Source organism: Triturus cristatus, chromosome 4_2, assembly GCF_964204655.1.
Source record: "Triturus cristatus chromosome 4_2, aTriCri1.1, whole genome shotgun sequence".
NCBI lineage: Eukaryota > Metazoa > Chordata > Amphibia > Caudata > Salamandridae > Triturus > Triturus cristatus.
The window spans coordinates 503,015,785-503,031,234 of NC_140586.1; the positions used below are offsets into that span (position 1 = coordinate 503,015,785).

Genomic DNA, 15,450 nt, shown 5'->3' on the forward strand with positions numbered 1-15,450 from the left:
AACTTATGTTGGACACATACTATCCAAATAGAAGTCATCATCTTGAGAACATGTGTCTCTATGAAGTGCTGCAAAACTACACTTTTAAACGGAATACTACAGAGAACATCAACGATGGAAAATATGGAGTGATTGGTTCCGAAGGATGTCTGGTGAAACAAAGGAAAGGAAATTTAATTAATCACAGAAAACTGAGTTGCGACACTGCTGACAAAAGGGAATTTTACTATTTAGCCCTTTTGCAAATGTTCAAACCATGGCGTTCAGAACTGGAATTACTTGGAGATTTTCCCAGCTATGAAGATTCATTTAATGCTTGTAAAGATAACATACAATGCAGTGCTTTCGCAAATTATGTGAAAATGTTGAATGATGAAATTGATCAAGAAGCTATAATTGCAGCTGAGATTGCTAGAGACAGTTCTCAAGACAGTCAAAGTTCTGCTGCACTGAGTCAAGTTCCACTAGGACAACCAATTGTTGAAAATGAAGCAGTGATTGCAATGAATGAGGTGGAAACAGCAATGTATCAAGCACAAGAAAATGCAATACAGTTAGGAAACTTGGAAAGAGCAACTAAATGTTGAACAGAAACAAATATATCAGCAAGTGAAAGAGCAGATTGACCATGGATTACTTCATGAAAAGAGAGGGTGCTCATGTACATCATTTCAACCTATCCGAATGTATGTGAGTGGTCAAGCTGAAACAGGAAAGAGTTTCTTAATTAAAGTAATTACAAGTTATCTGCAAAAAACAACTGAGTCGCATTTGTCTTGTGTTGTCACTGCTCCAACTGGGTTGGCAGCACATAACATTAAAGGAATTACTTTACATCGTTTGCTAATGCTACCAGTAGAGCATGAGAACAAATTGGAATACCACAAGCTAGCTGGAGAAACTTGTTGTGAAGTTTCAAGAGTCTTGAAGAAAATGAAACTTCTCATTATTGATGAGGTGAGCATGGTCTCAAACTTGATGCTTGCCTTTGTGCATTTAAGAATGCAGCAAATTCTTAAAACAGAGTATGACGTGTTATTTGGAGGAAAACACGTCATAGTTTTTGGAGATCTATTGCAACTGACTCCGGTAAAAGGACAACCGGTATTTAAAACACTTGCCCATGAAGATACCAGAAAGTCTCTTGGCAGTGTTGGTAATGTGAACATTTGGAGTAATTTTGAATACAAAGAACTGACAACAAATATGCGACAGGCAAATGATGCTGAATATGGAAGTATTCTTCAAGATATAAGAATTGGAATTCTTTCAAAACAAGGGAAAGAAGCTTTGGAGAGTCGATTACTTTGCAATGTCTTTGCAAATGAAAATGCAGTTCCTGCAAAAGTGTACGTGGAAATTGCTAAAAATAAGTCAGTGATTTGCTTAATGCCAACACTGCATGAGTGTTCAATATTCAACGAAGAATTATTGAAACTGGAAAATGAAGAAATTGTAAAAATGGAAGCCATCGATAAAATACTGCATGAAGGAATCACTATTATTTTGACTGGAAAGTTGAGATCAAAACTGGATTGTTTAGAAAAAAAAATATCCAAAACTGCTGGTTTAGAAAAGACACTATATGCGTGTGTAAACTGTCGGGTAATTGTAAGGCGTAATTTGGATGTAGAGAAAGGTTTAGTTAAAGGTGCAATAGGCAAAGTGGTGGATTTTGTGAATTATCAGAAAAAAGAAGGAATTGAATTTTTAAAAATTAAATTTGATCGGATTGATGAAGTTAAAGAAATTTGTCGTTGTTCAGTTCGTTTTTTGCTTGTTAAAGATTTATATGTCCGTAGGAAACAATTTCCATTTTCTCTGGCATATGCAGTGACTATTCATAAATCTCAAGGATTAAGTGTGGACAGTGCATTGGTGAACATTGGATCTACCGTATTTAAAGAGGGTATGGCAGATGATGCTTTGTCTCGAGTCAGAATATTATCTGGTTTGTTTTTGATTGATTTTGATGAGACAAAGGTTACTGCAGATGCAAACTGTGTAAAAGAGTATAATAGGTTAAGAAGGGTGTATGCTCCAAATTTAGGTCAATATCCTGTATTTGAAAAGCGTGTGGTTGGTCGATAAAGAAGGTTAGAGTATATCTGTTCTGAAGGTGTCAAGAAAAGAAAAGAAAAGAACAAGATAATGTTGTGATTGCAGGTAAAAAGAAATTGGACACTGTTGGAGAGATTGTTGGTTATCAGTTTGAAAATAGTTCTGGTGTCAACTGCTAATGTAGTGGTCAATGTTGTGTTTTTTATCTTGAAGGTTTGCAAGAGCAAATTATGGAGAATCGGCAAAAAAGATTTTGTTCTCTGTTGCATTCTGTTTATGAAAAATTGACAACAGATAGAAGGAAAATACAATCTGTTCCAGATGTTCGTAGTCTTTTGGATGTGTGTTCTGGTTCTACACAATTTACACAAAATGTCCAACAAGATGCTCAGGAATTTTTAATGTATATGCTTACCATTTTTGAAAATGAAGGTGTAGCAATAGAAAATATTTTTGGCCTTTCTTACAAATGGGAGCATCATTGTGAAAATTGCATGTATACATGTAGCACCAATGTAGACACTGGGAGATTTCTGTATTTAACATTACCAGACTGTAAATCAGTGTCTTTCAATAAATTAGTTAAAGGTGCAATTCAAAACATGGAGTGTAGCCAATGTAAATCAGAAATGTTATCATTATTCTTAACAAAATATGGAAAATACATCATTTTAATGATGCATCGTTATACAGCTGACGGAAGAAAATTGGATACTTTAATAAAGCAATTTGTAGCAGCACAACTATCAATATCAGGAAGGACTTTTATAGCAATTGCAATAATTTTCCATGATGGTCCTTCCACCACATCTGGACATTACACTTCCTATCTAAAATGTGACAAAGGCTGGACACTTTGTAATGATGCCCAGTTGGTTTTCAAACAACGTTTGCCTAGTGAATTACCAAATTCCTACCTAATATTTTTAAAGCCAAAGTTTTAGGAAGATAATTCACTCTCTGAGTATTTTATTATTATAATTTAATAGGACTACCATTGGACAATTTACACAAAGAAGAAGTGCAAAAATACCATTTGGCCTCAAGGAAAGGTATATTTCTGAATTATGGACTTTTTGGTGGTCATTCATTCGGTGATTATTTTAATACGGCAACATTTACAGTTTTTATAAATTAAAGTTATAAAATGTTGTAAACTGTAAGCATTTCATATATGTGTGATTTGTATTTTCTGGTATTTTACTGAGAATAGTATGTTGTTTATTTTTTAACAATCTTTCTGATTGTGTTTTTTTTGCCCACTGTTAAGTGATAAGTACGATTGAAATCACTATTTCTAGTGAAATTCAATATATTCTGAGAACAGCAAAAAAGGCAAACAAATTACTTTGTGGAAATTATGCTGTGTTGTAAAAAATGTATTATTACATGTTATAATTGTTTTTTTCTTTTCTTTCACAGATCCAAATTTTAAAACAAGCAATTTATATGAATTTAGATTGCAATGAAAATATGAAAAAAATGTATACCATTTTTTATTCCTATTATTGTGAAGGTAAGTTTAACTAAGTCTCAATATGCAGAATGACGAGGTCTGTAAGAAGCTACAAAGTTGAAACACGTTTCTTAAAACACTCTGTTTATACCTATGTAGTTTTGAAATCTGACCATAATCAGATATCATGTGACCTGCAAAAAAAGAGATTTGAGGGGTTCATAATATTTACCATTGTACCTATTGAAGGACCGCAATCATTTCAATCATTCTTCTTTGAGCATCTTTGCAGACAAAACTCTGTGCTTACCTTCTATCATTCACAAGGAATTTTAAAACCGGAAATATGTCACTTTTTGTAACATAGTTATTGCGCAAGACAGTCTTTTATATTTACAAAGAGAGGAAAAGGCACTCTGTGTACTTTTTCTACTCCATGTAAATACAACCTCATTATGCACAACACTTTGCGTTGAAAGGGTGTTCTATAAGTGTTGTTGTGCATGATTGCACTGAATATTCATAGAACATGACACATGTCTAGATTTATCAGAAATCATAAATCTCGATATGTATGTGAATGCTGCACCATTCTAAAATTGGTGTAGGAAAGTACAATATGGAAAATTATTTTTATTTCTCCACATTTTTATATCTTCAATGCATGCTAAAATGTTCAGCATACATTGAAGGAGAAAAATGTATTTTCTCATTGTTTTTGTGCAGGAAGGTGTGTCTTCCTGCAGAAAAACAAACAGCACATTACACAGATATCCTTGCACTATGGTGCAAGGGTGCCTAATGTTACCACATGGCTGCAGTTTAAGCAGCCGTGTAGAAAGAAGCATAGATTTGCAACATATTTATGTACATATGTTGCATCCCTGTGCTTCGGAAGTACTACAGCACACTGTAGTTAAAGAGGTTACTGTGTGATGCTGCAGCACTTCCTCATAGTTCTGCACTTATACATTCACCATACGCTACTAATGCATTCATTCACTCAATTACGTACTACACATACATTCATCTAAACTTTCACACACTACAAAGAAATGTAGCTCTTTTTTTAAACCAGGAAAGTTAGTTCTTACAAGAACTTTTTTTTTTCTTCTTTCTTCTTTTATATATTTTTTTGGGTTTTTCTAACAATGTTGTGATTTTTTTCAGGAGGAACCAAACAATGAACTTCAGGGAACAAAAAAAAACAAAAACAAAAAGAACTAGCAAATGTGACTTTCTTGCCGGCGGCAGATCAGATCGATCGACTGCTCACCGTAGCACAAAGTCGCATTGCACTTAGTGTAGAGCACTTTTAAATATTGAAATCGAGGACGGATGTCCAAGTTTTGGGCTGATGGATGCACTCTTGAAGTGCTCGGCTGCATTGAGGTGGAAGGCGCAGGAGCAGGAGTGTTTCTCATCCGTCGGTACTCTTCTCGTGCAAGATTGTTCGGATGAAGGGTCCTCAGGTGCTTCATCATACTTGCCGTGCCGCACGAGTATTTCTTGTTAGGATCCCCTCGCGACAGCACTCTTTTGCAAATCTTGCACATGACCAAGGTGGCATTGGTCTTATTCTGCCCCTCGGGAAAAGTAAAAAATTTCCATACCACTGAAGAAAAACGTTCTTTGGGTGGTGCCTCCTCCAAAAATTCATCCTCAGATGTATGAGGAGATGCAGGTGATGCCTGCTGCCCTGAAGCCATTTTTAGTTGAAAAAAGTTAGAGCAAAGTGTAAACTTAGTCTAAAAAATCTTCTTCTCTGCAAAGAGATGCTCCTCCAAAGAAGGTCAAAGAAGAATGATTGAATTGGGTGGGGTCTTCCAATAGTTAGAACAGGAAGTGTAATGAACCAATTAAATCTCTTTTTTTGCAGGTCACATGAGATCCGCACACCCTACGCTTACGCAGCACGCACCCAGCGCGCATCCGCGAAATTGAATTAAAAAAAATTATAGGATTAGATGTAAAAATATATTAGTTTTAACACGAGTTTAGAGTTTGTCTTCAATTAATATTCACATGAAATACATATATATGTTTTTTTAAATGTTGAATATTTTGTGGGATCCGCGCACCTACTGCGTCATAGACGCAGATGACGCATCGCGGAAGCGCGTAAATGTTGCGTTACGTACATCAAACTTTTTGCGTATAGGCTGGGAGTCGCATACAGGTCGCATTGCGATCGCTCACTAAACACATATCGGACGCATACCATGCGCGGATGCTATCGCGTAGGGATCGAGAACGGTGCGCATAGGGTGCGCGCATCCAAAAACATGGAAAAAAATATATAAAATAACGTTTTCAACATATAGTAATAATATTATTTTGAAAAATATAAAAAAAATGTTTGAAAAACCCATTAAATTCAAATAATATTTTTTAATCTTCAAAAGAATTAATTGAAAAAATAAGTTTAAAAAATGGTGATAAAAAAGTATTTTAAAAAAAACAAAATTAATGAAATTGACACACTGAATTTGAAAAATATAGAAATCCAATGAAAATCATTAAACATGATATCTTCAGAGATAAGTTAAAGATAGCAATTAGCATTTAAAAAACCTTTGAAATTCACTAAAAAAACCATAGGTTTCATGCACGTTATAGTTAGGAATTGGCATTTAAAAAACCTTTGAAATGCACTGAAAAAACCAAAGGTTTCAGGGGCGTTATAGTTAGGAATTGGCATTTAAAAAAACCTAAGAAATTCACTGAAAAAACCATAGGTTTCAGGGGTGTTATAGTTAGCTGGGCATTTCCCTCGTACAAAACCCTAGAAATTCCCCTGTTATAGTTAGTTCAGCTAACTATAACTTGCGTCCCTGCAATTCACTGCTGATGACGTCACATATTACATCACTCATGACATGGTCAGTGACATCACTGATGACATCACTAATGACATCTCAAATGACATCTCTGATGACATCACTGATGACGTCATCCAGTGACTGTGTGTTTCTGTAAAGTTTAAATATGTTTTATATATTTAGAGTGAAAGGTCTGTGGAAGAATGAGTGGGTGTACAAGTGTGTGAATGGATGATTTTCTAGGTGCGTAACTGACTCGTATTTTCTGGTATTTTACTGAGAATAGTATGTTGGGGTTTTTTTAACAATCTTTCTGATTGGTTTTTTTTTGCCCACTGTTAAGTGATGAGTACGATTGAAATCACTATTTCTAGTGAAATTCAATATATTCTGAGAACAGCAAAAAAGTCAAACAAATTACTTTGTGGAAATTATGCTGTGTTATTACATGTTATAATTTTTTTTTTCTTTTCTTTCACAGATCCAAATTTTAAAACAAGCAATTTATATGAATTTAGATTGCAATGAAAATATGAAAAAAATGTATACCATTTTTTATTCCTATTATTGTGAAGGTAAGTTTAACTAAGTCTCAATATGCAGAATGGCGAGGTCTGTAAGAAGCTACAAAGTTGAAACACGTTTCTAAAAACACTCTGTTTATACCTATGTAGTTTTGAAATCTGACCATAATCAGATATCATGTGACCTGCAAAAAAAGAGATTTGAGGGGTTCATAATATTTCCCATTGTACCTATTGAAGGACCGCAATCATTTCAATCATTCTTCTTTGAGCATCTTTGCAGACAAAACTCTGTGCTTACCTTCTATCATTCGCAAGGAATTTTAAAACCGGAAATATGTCACTTTTTGTAACATAGTTATTGCGCAAAACAGTCTTTTATATTTACAAAGAGAGGAAAAGGCACTCTGTGTACTTTTTCTACTCCATGTAAATACAACCTCATTATGCACAACACTTTGCGTTGAAAGGGTGTTCTATAAGTGTTGTTGTGCATGATTGCACTGAATACTCATAGAACATGACACATGTCTAGATTTATCAGAAATCATAAATCTCTGTAAAGTTTAAATATGTTTTATATATTTATAGTGAAAGGCCTGTGGAAGAATGAGTGGGTGTACAAGTGTGTGAATGGATGATTTTCTAGGTGCGTAACTGACTCTATAAGTGAGTCATTAAATGTATCTTACTGCAGACTAGTGACTAAACTGTGTGAATATATGTATGTGTCTGTGTGTAGGTGTATAAGTGGCTGCATGGTTTTGTGAATACCTATATGAGTGTCTATATGGGTTATTGATTGGTTGTCTGAGTATCTGTATGGGTGCCTGAGTGTTTGTGTGGGTAGGGTGTGTGTGACTCTATGCATAGATGTGTGAATGGGTTATTCTATGGGTGCATGGTTTTAAGAGTGCATCTGTGATGAACTGTATGGTTGGATGAGTGTATGTATGGGTGTGTTAGGGATTGAATGTATATCTCAGTGGTACATGTGTGTCTAACTACATATGTGAAATGCAGTATATATGTGTGTAAGAGTATATAAGTGGGTATATGTGAGAGTGTGTGATTGTGAGAGTGGCTGTATGGATGAGTGTGTGTTTGTATCAATGATTGTATAAGAGCATAAGAATGTGGTACTATTTTTATGAGCAAGTGAACTTGAGTGTGTTTAACTGTATAGGTGAGTAAATTGGACTGTGTTTAATTACTTGCACGACTAACTAGGTGTGTCTGTACCTCAATGGATGATTGGCGGTGTGTGAGTGTCTATATAGGTGTATAAATGCATATTATAGTCTTGTACGGAGTGACTATAAGTATGAGTGACTGTACAGGTGAGTGAGTGGAGGTGTATGTAGACCTAAGAGTTAATGAGTGGGTATGTAGTTATGGGTATTGGAGTATCTATGGTTTTCAAAATGGCCATCTGAAATTTTGAGTTGGTGTATCAAAGGTTAAATTAGGGTGTGAGAAGATGCACTAATTTATCACATGGATGATGTCATCAGTGATGTCATCAGTGATGTCATTTAAGATGGCATTAGTGATGTCATCAGTGATGTCACTGACCATGTCATGAGTGATGTAATATGTGACGTCATCAGCAGTGCATTGCGGGGGCGCAAGTTATAGTTAGCTGAACTAACTATAACAGGGGAATTTCTAGGGTTTTGTACGAGGGAAATGTCCAGCTAACTATAATGCCTCTGAAACCTATGGTTTTTTCAGTGATATATAGTAAAACTTTGCTTACCTATAGAAACTTTTCTTCACAATATTTTTGTCTTTGATGTTCTTGACACAAGATATGTTTTCCTCCGAGGTTTTGCCTGCACACCCCTACCCTATGTTTTTGCTGACAGGGCTGCTTCTCTGGCTCCTGTCATGTTCCAGAATAGTTTTTTTATTCTCTGAGAGGTGTGATGAGAAACATTCACCGTCCTTAGAATTGTATTTTGTTCATTTGACTGAACATACAACCACAGTCTGAATGTGCCCACTTTAGGCGAGTTGTTCACTTGCAAGTGTTCTGGCGTTTGGGTTTCTTTCTGCATGTTGTCAGCAGGGAGGAAGGTGTGGGCGTTACTTACAACCTAAGATCTTGGCTTTGTTTTTTCTAGAGTGCCTTTCTGCAGAAATAGTATGACTCGTGACAAAGTCATACATCTTGCGTATATCGTCATTAAGTAAGAAATGCAACAAGGTAGGTAATAAGGAGGTAATAGTTGTCAAATACCATCTCCGCTGCCCTCTGCCAGTTTCCTTTTAAATTTCGACAAACTGTAATGCTCGAGTTTGTTCTTCCAAGATTCTAGCCTGTGTTGTCAAACCTGAGAAGGTGGGTAGACTGCAAGGACATATCACCAGAGGTCATTTCTCCACGAGCTTTTTAAAATAGCATATTATTTGATGTATAAGTCATTTGAAGTAATACGGAGATGTGGACATTTGCATAAATGGTAAGAGGAGCGAGAGAAAAAGGTATGAGACATGCAATTTCCCAGAGGGAAGTTTCAAGGGCGTGCATGTCACTGTTCACATGCAATGCTGAAACTTAGGCTCTAAGGTGAGACCTACAACTGAGCCCGAAGAGACTAAGAGGAAAGATACCGCTAAGGAAAGAACTTCTTTTTAATGCATTGGACTGCACCTGATATCAGATATTAAATGTTCATATGTATGTGTATTTTTACAGCTTAAACTTACACATTTCATCTGTCTATTTGCTCGTGTGTGTTCGTATGCGTGCATGTTTATGAGCATCTTTTTGTGTGTGCATGTGAGTGTGTGTGTGTGTGTGCGTGCGTGCGCGCGCATATGCATGCTTTTCTACATATAACCAGGATCCCTGGACACATCTTGCAAGCACTGGGTCTAATTGTGAGGTACTCGACAATATTATGATATTGACTGCTTTAGAATGAGGAATACATAGGCAATTGATGGTACTAATTAGCAATAACAATTTTCTTTTGGTTTTTTTGTAAAGTGTCACTAACCACTTTGTGGTGGGTTAAAAGAGCTTTGGCATTAATGTACAACTCTGGAAGGGAACCTGGCCTTACATTGATCGCCAACATGATAACAAAGCCTTGAAAAAGCAAGAGTCCGGAAAGCTTGGGTAAAGTGGCAAGGCCAGACTTAGGCATTGGGCTAGGCAGGAGTTGTATAGTGTACTAAACTGTCCCTAGCCACTGGTGTGGGTGGGGACCATTGTCCGCAGCATAAAAAAGAACATCTGATAGTGATTTCTGGGAATGAAATGGTGATGACCGACATATAAAAGATGATATTCAGGGGTACACAGTGACATCAATTGTGGGATAAAATGTGGAATATATCAGAATATATTGTTCCTGTCTGGCATATTATGGGGCATGCATTGGCATATAATGTCAACAACTGTCATATGATGAGGTCCTGGGCACACAAAGGAAAGGGCTAACCTATGAAGATGGCATGCGTTTTTGTCAACCTGGGGCTGGTTTTGGACAAGAGGCGGGTGGTGATAGCATGGATGCATGTGGAGGCAGAGCTACAGGTACACACATTGCTATGTTAGCATATGCGTCTTAGATATTAAAACGCCATCTTGCCACTTTTGCTGCTTTTGCACACGACACTGTAGATAGATGTTATTATATGAAAACTGCTTGCTTGCTTTTTCTCCACATGGGAAAACACTCTGTTGTTCACATTCCTAGACGTGCACCGCGACCTTGGTCTGAACATTGTGTGCAGAAACAGTCAGGGCCAACAAACAATGTATGCTTTTGAATTCAGGTTGATCGGCCCACGCTCTAGCCATAACACGCACACAGCTGCAGATATTTCGACCTCAAGCGCCTTTAATATTGCAGTTTGCATGCATGAGATACACATTCTGGAGAAGACCTTTTCAGACACAAAGCAAAGCTGATCCTGTGATGTGATTCACCTAAGCTGTTATTTACGGTATGGGGTTCCCCATTCAAACCTAGAGACCTTCCATTATTTTAATAATACTAGCTTACTAGCGAAGGGAGGGTGGTTGTATTCCACTATCATTTGTAATATGATTTCTATGGTATTGAAAAATGCTGATGGTTTTATTTTTAATCATTTGTCTGCTTATGTTAGCCAAAGTACTGCATCTTAGGACACGTAGTTTATAAAATAAACATTTTAAACTTTACTGTGTCTCTGAATACTCTTGTTGTGGACTGATATGAGAATAATAACAAACAGGTATTTCTAATTCCCACCATTCCTGAGAGTCCTCTAAGTCACATGTTCTGGGATGTCTAATCATTGGTAACTTTGAGATGATACGAAGAGCGAATGAGACACTGATGCTAGTCGGATAGGGGTTCTGGGTACTGAGGTGAGTTTTTGGTACACCGCAATTCACTGAGGTCCTGGTTTCCTGCGCATAGTTCTGTGGATGAGCAGAATCCCTGCAACATGGCGCACCTAACCTTTAGTGCAATATGTTTCGCGCAATGTACAGGTAGGGGCACCTGTTGTTGCGGGGCAACCAGCTGGCCCGGCAGGGTTGTTATTAGTCCCATCATGGTTAATTCGGTAATGGGCAAGCGCCCCCAGAATAAGGACGACCTGCCTTATTGGCTTGCTGAGAAATTTGACCAGCTGGAAGCAGTATTTCCGCACACTACTCCTGTGGAGAAACACAGGATATTCACCATTAGTTTGCAGAAAGACTTAGTCCCAGAAGTGACCGATTGGGAGAACTGGGGTAAAATTTTTGCAGCGGTCTACTCGAAGTGCTTCGGCACCCCATCTATGGCTGTGCTTCCTTCCATGATGAAATGTGTTCAAGATCAACACGGTCCGGAGGCAGCAGTCGAGTTGGGAATGAGGCTTGTCGGTGTGTTCGACGTGGTTGCCACTCTCATTCTTGGCAACCTCAAGGGAGACGCGGTTCACTTTCAAGTGGCGAACGGTCTGGCCCTCGTGAACGAAGACGATAAGCCCCGAGAATTACCTAAAATTATTGTGGAGGCGTATAGAAGCATAGGCCGCAGTAGTTTAGGGATTAAGCCTTCTGTTCCAAGTGCATACGTGCAACAGCAAACTAAGATGGGTTCATCTTTCAAGGATGATCGTCTGGCTTTTCCTAAACAAAGTTGGAGATCTAAGACACAGGGGTAGCAGCAACAGAAACAGGGGTCTTGTCCCGCGTCACCTGTACAGGCAACTAGTGAACGCACATATGATTTGCGCGATCGTACTAGAATTAGGTCACCTGCTAGTTTTCAGGTCACTGAACAACGTTCTCCTCGTTCTTCACAGGAAACATCGGTCTCACAGTCTGGTGGCGGTGAACGTGGCAAAGGACTGGGTGCCCAAAAAGGATGTGAGCAACCCCATCAGCCTGACGGTAAAGGCAAGCAGGACGAGTTTGCACGTCAACGTCCCCCGTTTCAGAAGAAGAAAGTTGCTGCACTAACAGGGAGGTATGCCACAGATAGTGAGAACGCAGCTTCGGAACCTGACATGGGCACTAACGGTAAAGGCAAGCAGGATGAGTTTGCACGTCAACGTCCCCCGTTTCAGAAGAAGAAAGTTGCTGCACTAACAGCGAGGTATGCCACAGATAGTGAGAACGCAGCTTCGGAACCTGACATGGGCACTAACGCTGCTCGACAGTGGCTCCCCCTGACAGACTATATGACATAGTCCTTTTAATTGAAGGTGACATACAACGTACAATACAGGGGATTTTTTAGGATAATCTGACCTCTACATATGACATTCTGTTGGCAGAGGCGGACTGGCCCCCAGCTTTCGTTTTGGCCGCTCCTAGAGGGGAGGAGGTAATCCTCCCGTCTTTCGCGCACACTGTGCCAAAGGATCACACTCAGAAATTTGCAGAAGAGTGGGCCCAGGTGCTTGCTCCGGCTTTGTACCGTACTCAGGTTGGGTGGGATAAATTGTCACCAAGCCATGAGATTCCTTTACGGTCTCTGCCCCAGCTGCAACCCCAATATCCCATGCGCCGCAAAGCTAGATCTCACGTCGCAGAAATCCTTGAACAATTGGAATATCAAGGTGTTATCGAAACCTGTGTGTCACCGATGAATAATCCTCTATTCACTGTAACTAAACCTGATGGGTCGTACCGCCTAGTTTTGGATTACCGGCATTTAAACTCTCATTGTCGGACTTGTGCTGTACAGAATACCCACAGTTCTGCCCTCGTTGATAGTCTCGTGCGAAAAAGGTTTTAGACCACACTTGACATATCTAATGGCTTTTTCAGCCATAATCTGTCCTCTATTAGTAGTCAGAGGACAGCCTTTACTTCCGGCGGCAAACAAAAACAGTTTAAGAGATTAGTCATGGGCTATAAAAACAGCCCTGGCGTCTTTGCCACACGTGTAGTCTCTCTGTTAGAGAGCATTGACCCTGATGCGTACTCGTATGTTGATGATATCTATCTCACAGACAACGAATTATGGCCACATCTGTGTCGCGTGGACCGCATCATTGTTATGTTTGCGGACTTTGGTTACAAATTCAACTTTGCGAAGTCTCACATTGCAGAGTATACAGTGTTGTTTTTGGGCTACGAGCTCAACAATGAAGGTCGAGGATTAGCCCCTCACTTCCTGGAGAAGTGTGCATGTCTGCGTGCTCCAACAACACTGAAGAAATTACAATCTTTGCTGGGTTTTCTAAATTTCGGGCGTACCTATATTCCCAAATATGCTCAGCGTATCAAGCTGCTATATGCCTTGGTACAACCTAATTTTTCCAAATCAGGCTGGCTGCCAGAACATTCAGCTATCTTGCAATCTTTGCAGGCTGACCTTCTTACTTCGAAATACTTACTGACACGTGATAACCACACTAACCTGGTTATAAGAATAGTGCCGGGCGCAGTGGGTTTCACATACTTAACGTTCAATGAGGGCGACACAGTCCCCATTGCTTACAAATCACACTTGTACACTTCGGCTGAAATGCGCTTTTCCACTGTCGAGAAAGTTTTGACTGTGGTTCAGATGGCGATTCTGAAAGAGAGAGCGCTGTCGCAAGGAAAACGCATGTTGGTTGTGACACCTTATCCTGCCCTAGAGGCAGTGACGAAGGCCAGTATACCTAATTCTAAAGCTTTGCATCCACGTTGGATACAATGGGCCACTTCCTTGACATCACTGGATGTCACCTACATCTCTGATGCCTCATTACAGATGCAGGAGTACTTGCAGTATGAATTTGTTCATCCAGCTCCTCTGTCTTTGCGCCCGCTTGAAGGTTATCATTGTGTCATTTATACAGACTGTTCGGCGCAACCGGCGACGGAATTGAAGCATGCTTATTCTGCGGCCTGCGCAATTGTAGCGGGTACTTTCGTGAATGGTGAATTCAAGTCTGATGTCGTGCATACGCAGTCATTGGGTGATTGTACCGCACAATTGGCGGAGCTACGTGCTCTTGTGCTAGCACTGGAGTTTGCTGATCCACGAGTTACAACTCTTATAGTGAGTGACTCGTTTTACTGTGTTCAGTCTTTTAATGACAATTTATTATTTTGGTCTCAGAATGAATATCGCGATTCCAAAGGCAGCACAATCAAGCATAAAAAGCTTTGGGTTCGAGTGGCAGAACTTAAACAGAATCTGCCTCTTGTGAATGTAGTTCACACTCTTGGGCATCGCTGTCGGTAACAGCTTAGCTGATGAAGCAGTGAAAACAGCAGTGGCGACATATTTAGTAGCAGCAGTTACAAGATCCAAAAGTAAGATTGATGATTACATCTTGGCAGCTATTACTGCAACAGAGAAGGGAAGTAATTACCCTAGAGGTTTCCCTTCTCGGTACTCTTATCAGTTAAGTCCTGATAAAGTTCCCTATGTGAGAATTAACGACGTTGGTGACAGATTGATTCCCAACATGGACTGCAGACTTTCCTTGATAACAGCGGCTCACGAAGGTATGGCCTCTGCCCATGCTGGCGTTTCAGCGACTGTTACTCTCTTACAACAACGTTACTGGTGGCGCGGGTTGTATAAACAGACTCGTGCTTATGTTCTTGATTGTGACATTTGCCCGCAGATTAAACCTTCGACTGCTGTGCGCCCACCACAAACTCAGTTGTACATATCTAATAAACCTCTTGGGTGTGTTTATCTAGATCAATGCGGTCCTTTCTCCTCTGATACTGCGTATAAGTACATCTTCGTTGCAGTGGATTCATGCACACGTTTTCTTTGGGTATGGCCACAAAGGAGTGCTGATGCTCAAACTGTCATCAGGAATTTACGTGTCTTTGTGGGAATTTTCGCATGTGGAACCCTTCATTCTGACCAGGGTCCTGTGTTCGCCTCTAAGGCGTACAAGGAAGCCATGAGGTCTTTGGGGGTCCAAGTCAAATTTTTGTCTCCATACAGGCCTGAGGGCAATAGTGTTGTGGAGCGAATGAACCGTGACTTAAAGCAATCCCTGACAGCTAGAGTTTTAGGCACTGGCAGGAACCTGTTAGCCCATCTGTATAACGTACAACGTGCACTTAATGAACTCCCTTAGGAGGTCTCTGGGTGGGCGGACCCCATACGAAATGCTCTTTGGAATAAAA

At 39.4% G+C, this 15,450-nt stretch overlaps 1 protein-coding gene across 1 annotated transcript in view; it reads left to right on the top strand.

The window, feature by feature from the left end:
- The window catches only part of LOC146834616 (atrial natriuretic peptide receptor 1-like), a 961,499-nt gene that overhangs the window by 513,626 nt on the left and 432,423 nt on the right, over nucleotides 1-15,450 (top strand). Inside the window, exon 17 of the mRNA XM_085602083.1 lies at nucleotides 9,028-9,040. Within this exon, the coding sequence (XP_085458209.1) occupies nucleotides 9,028-9,040 (13 nt within the window). The remainder of the gene's footprint in view (nucleotides 1-9,027; nucleotides 9,041-15,450) is intronic.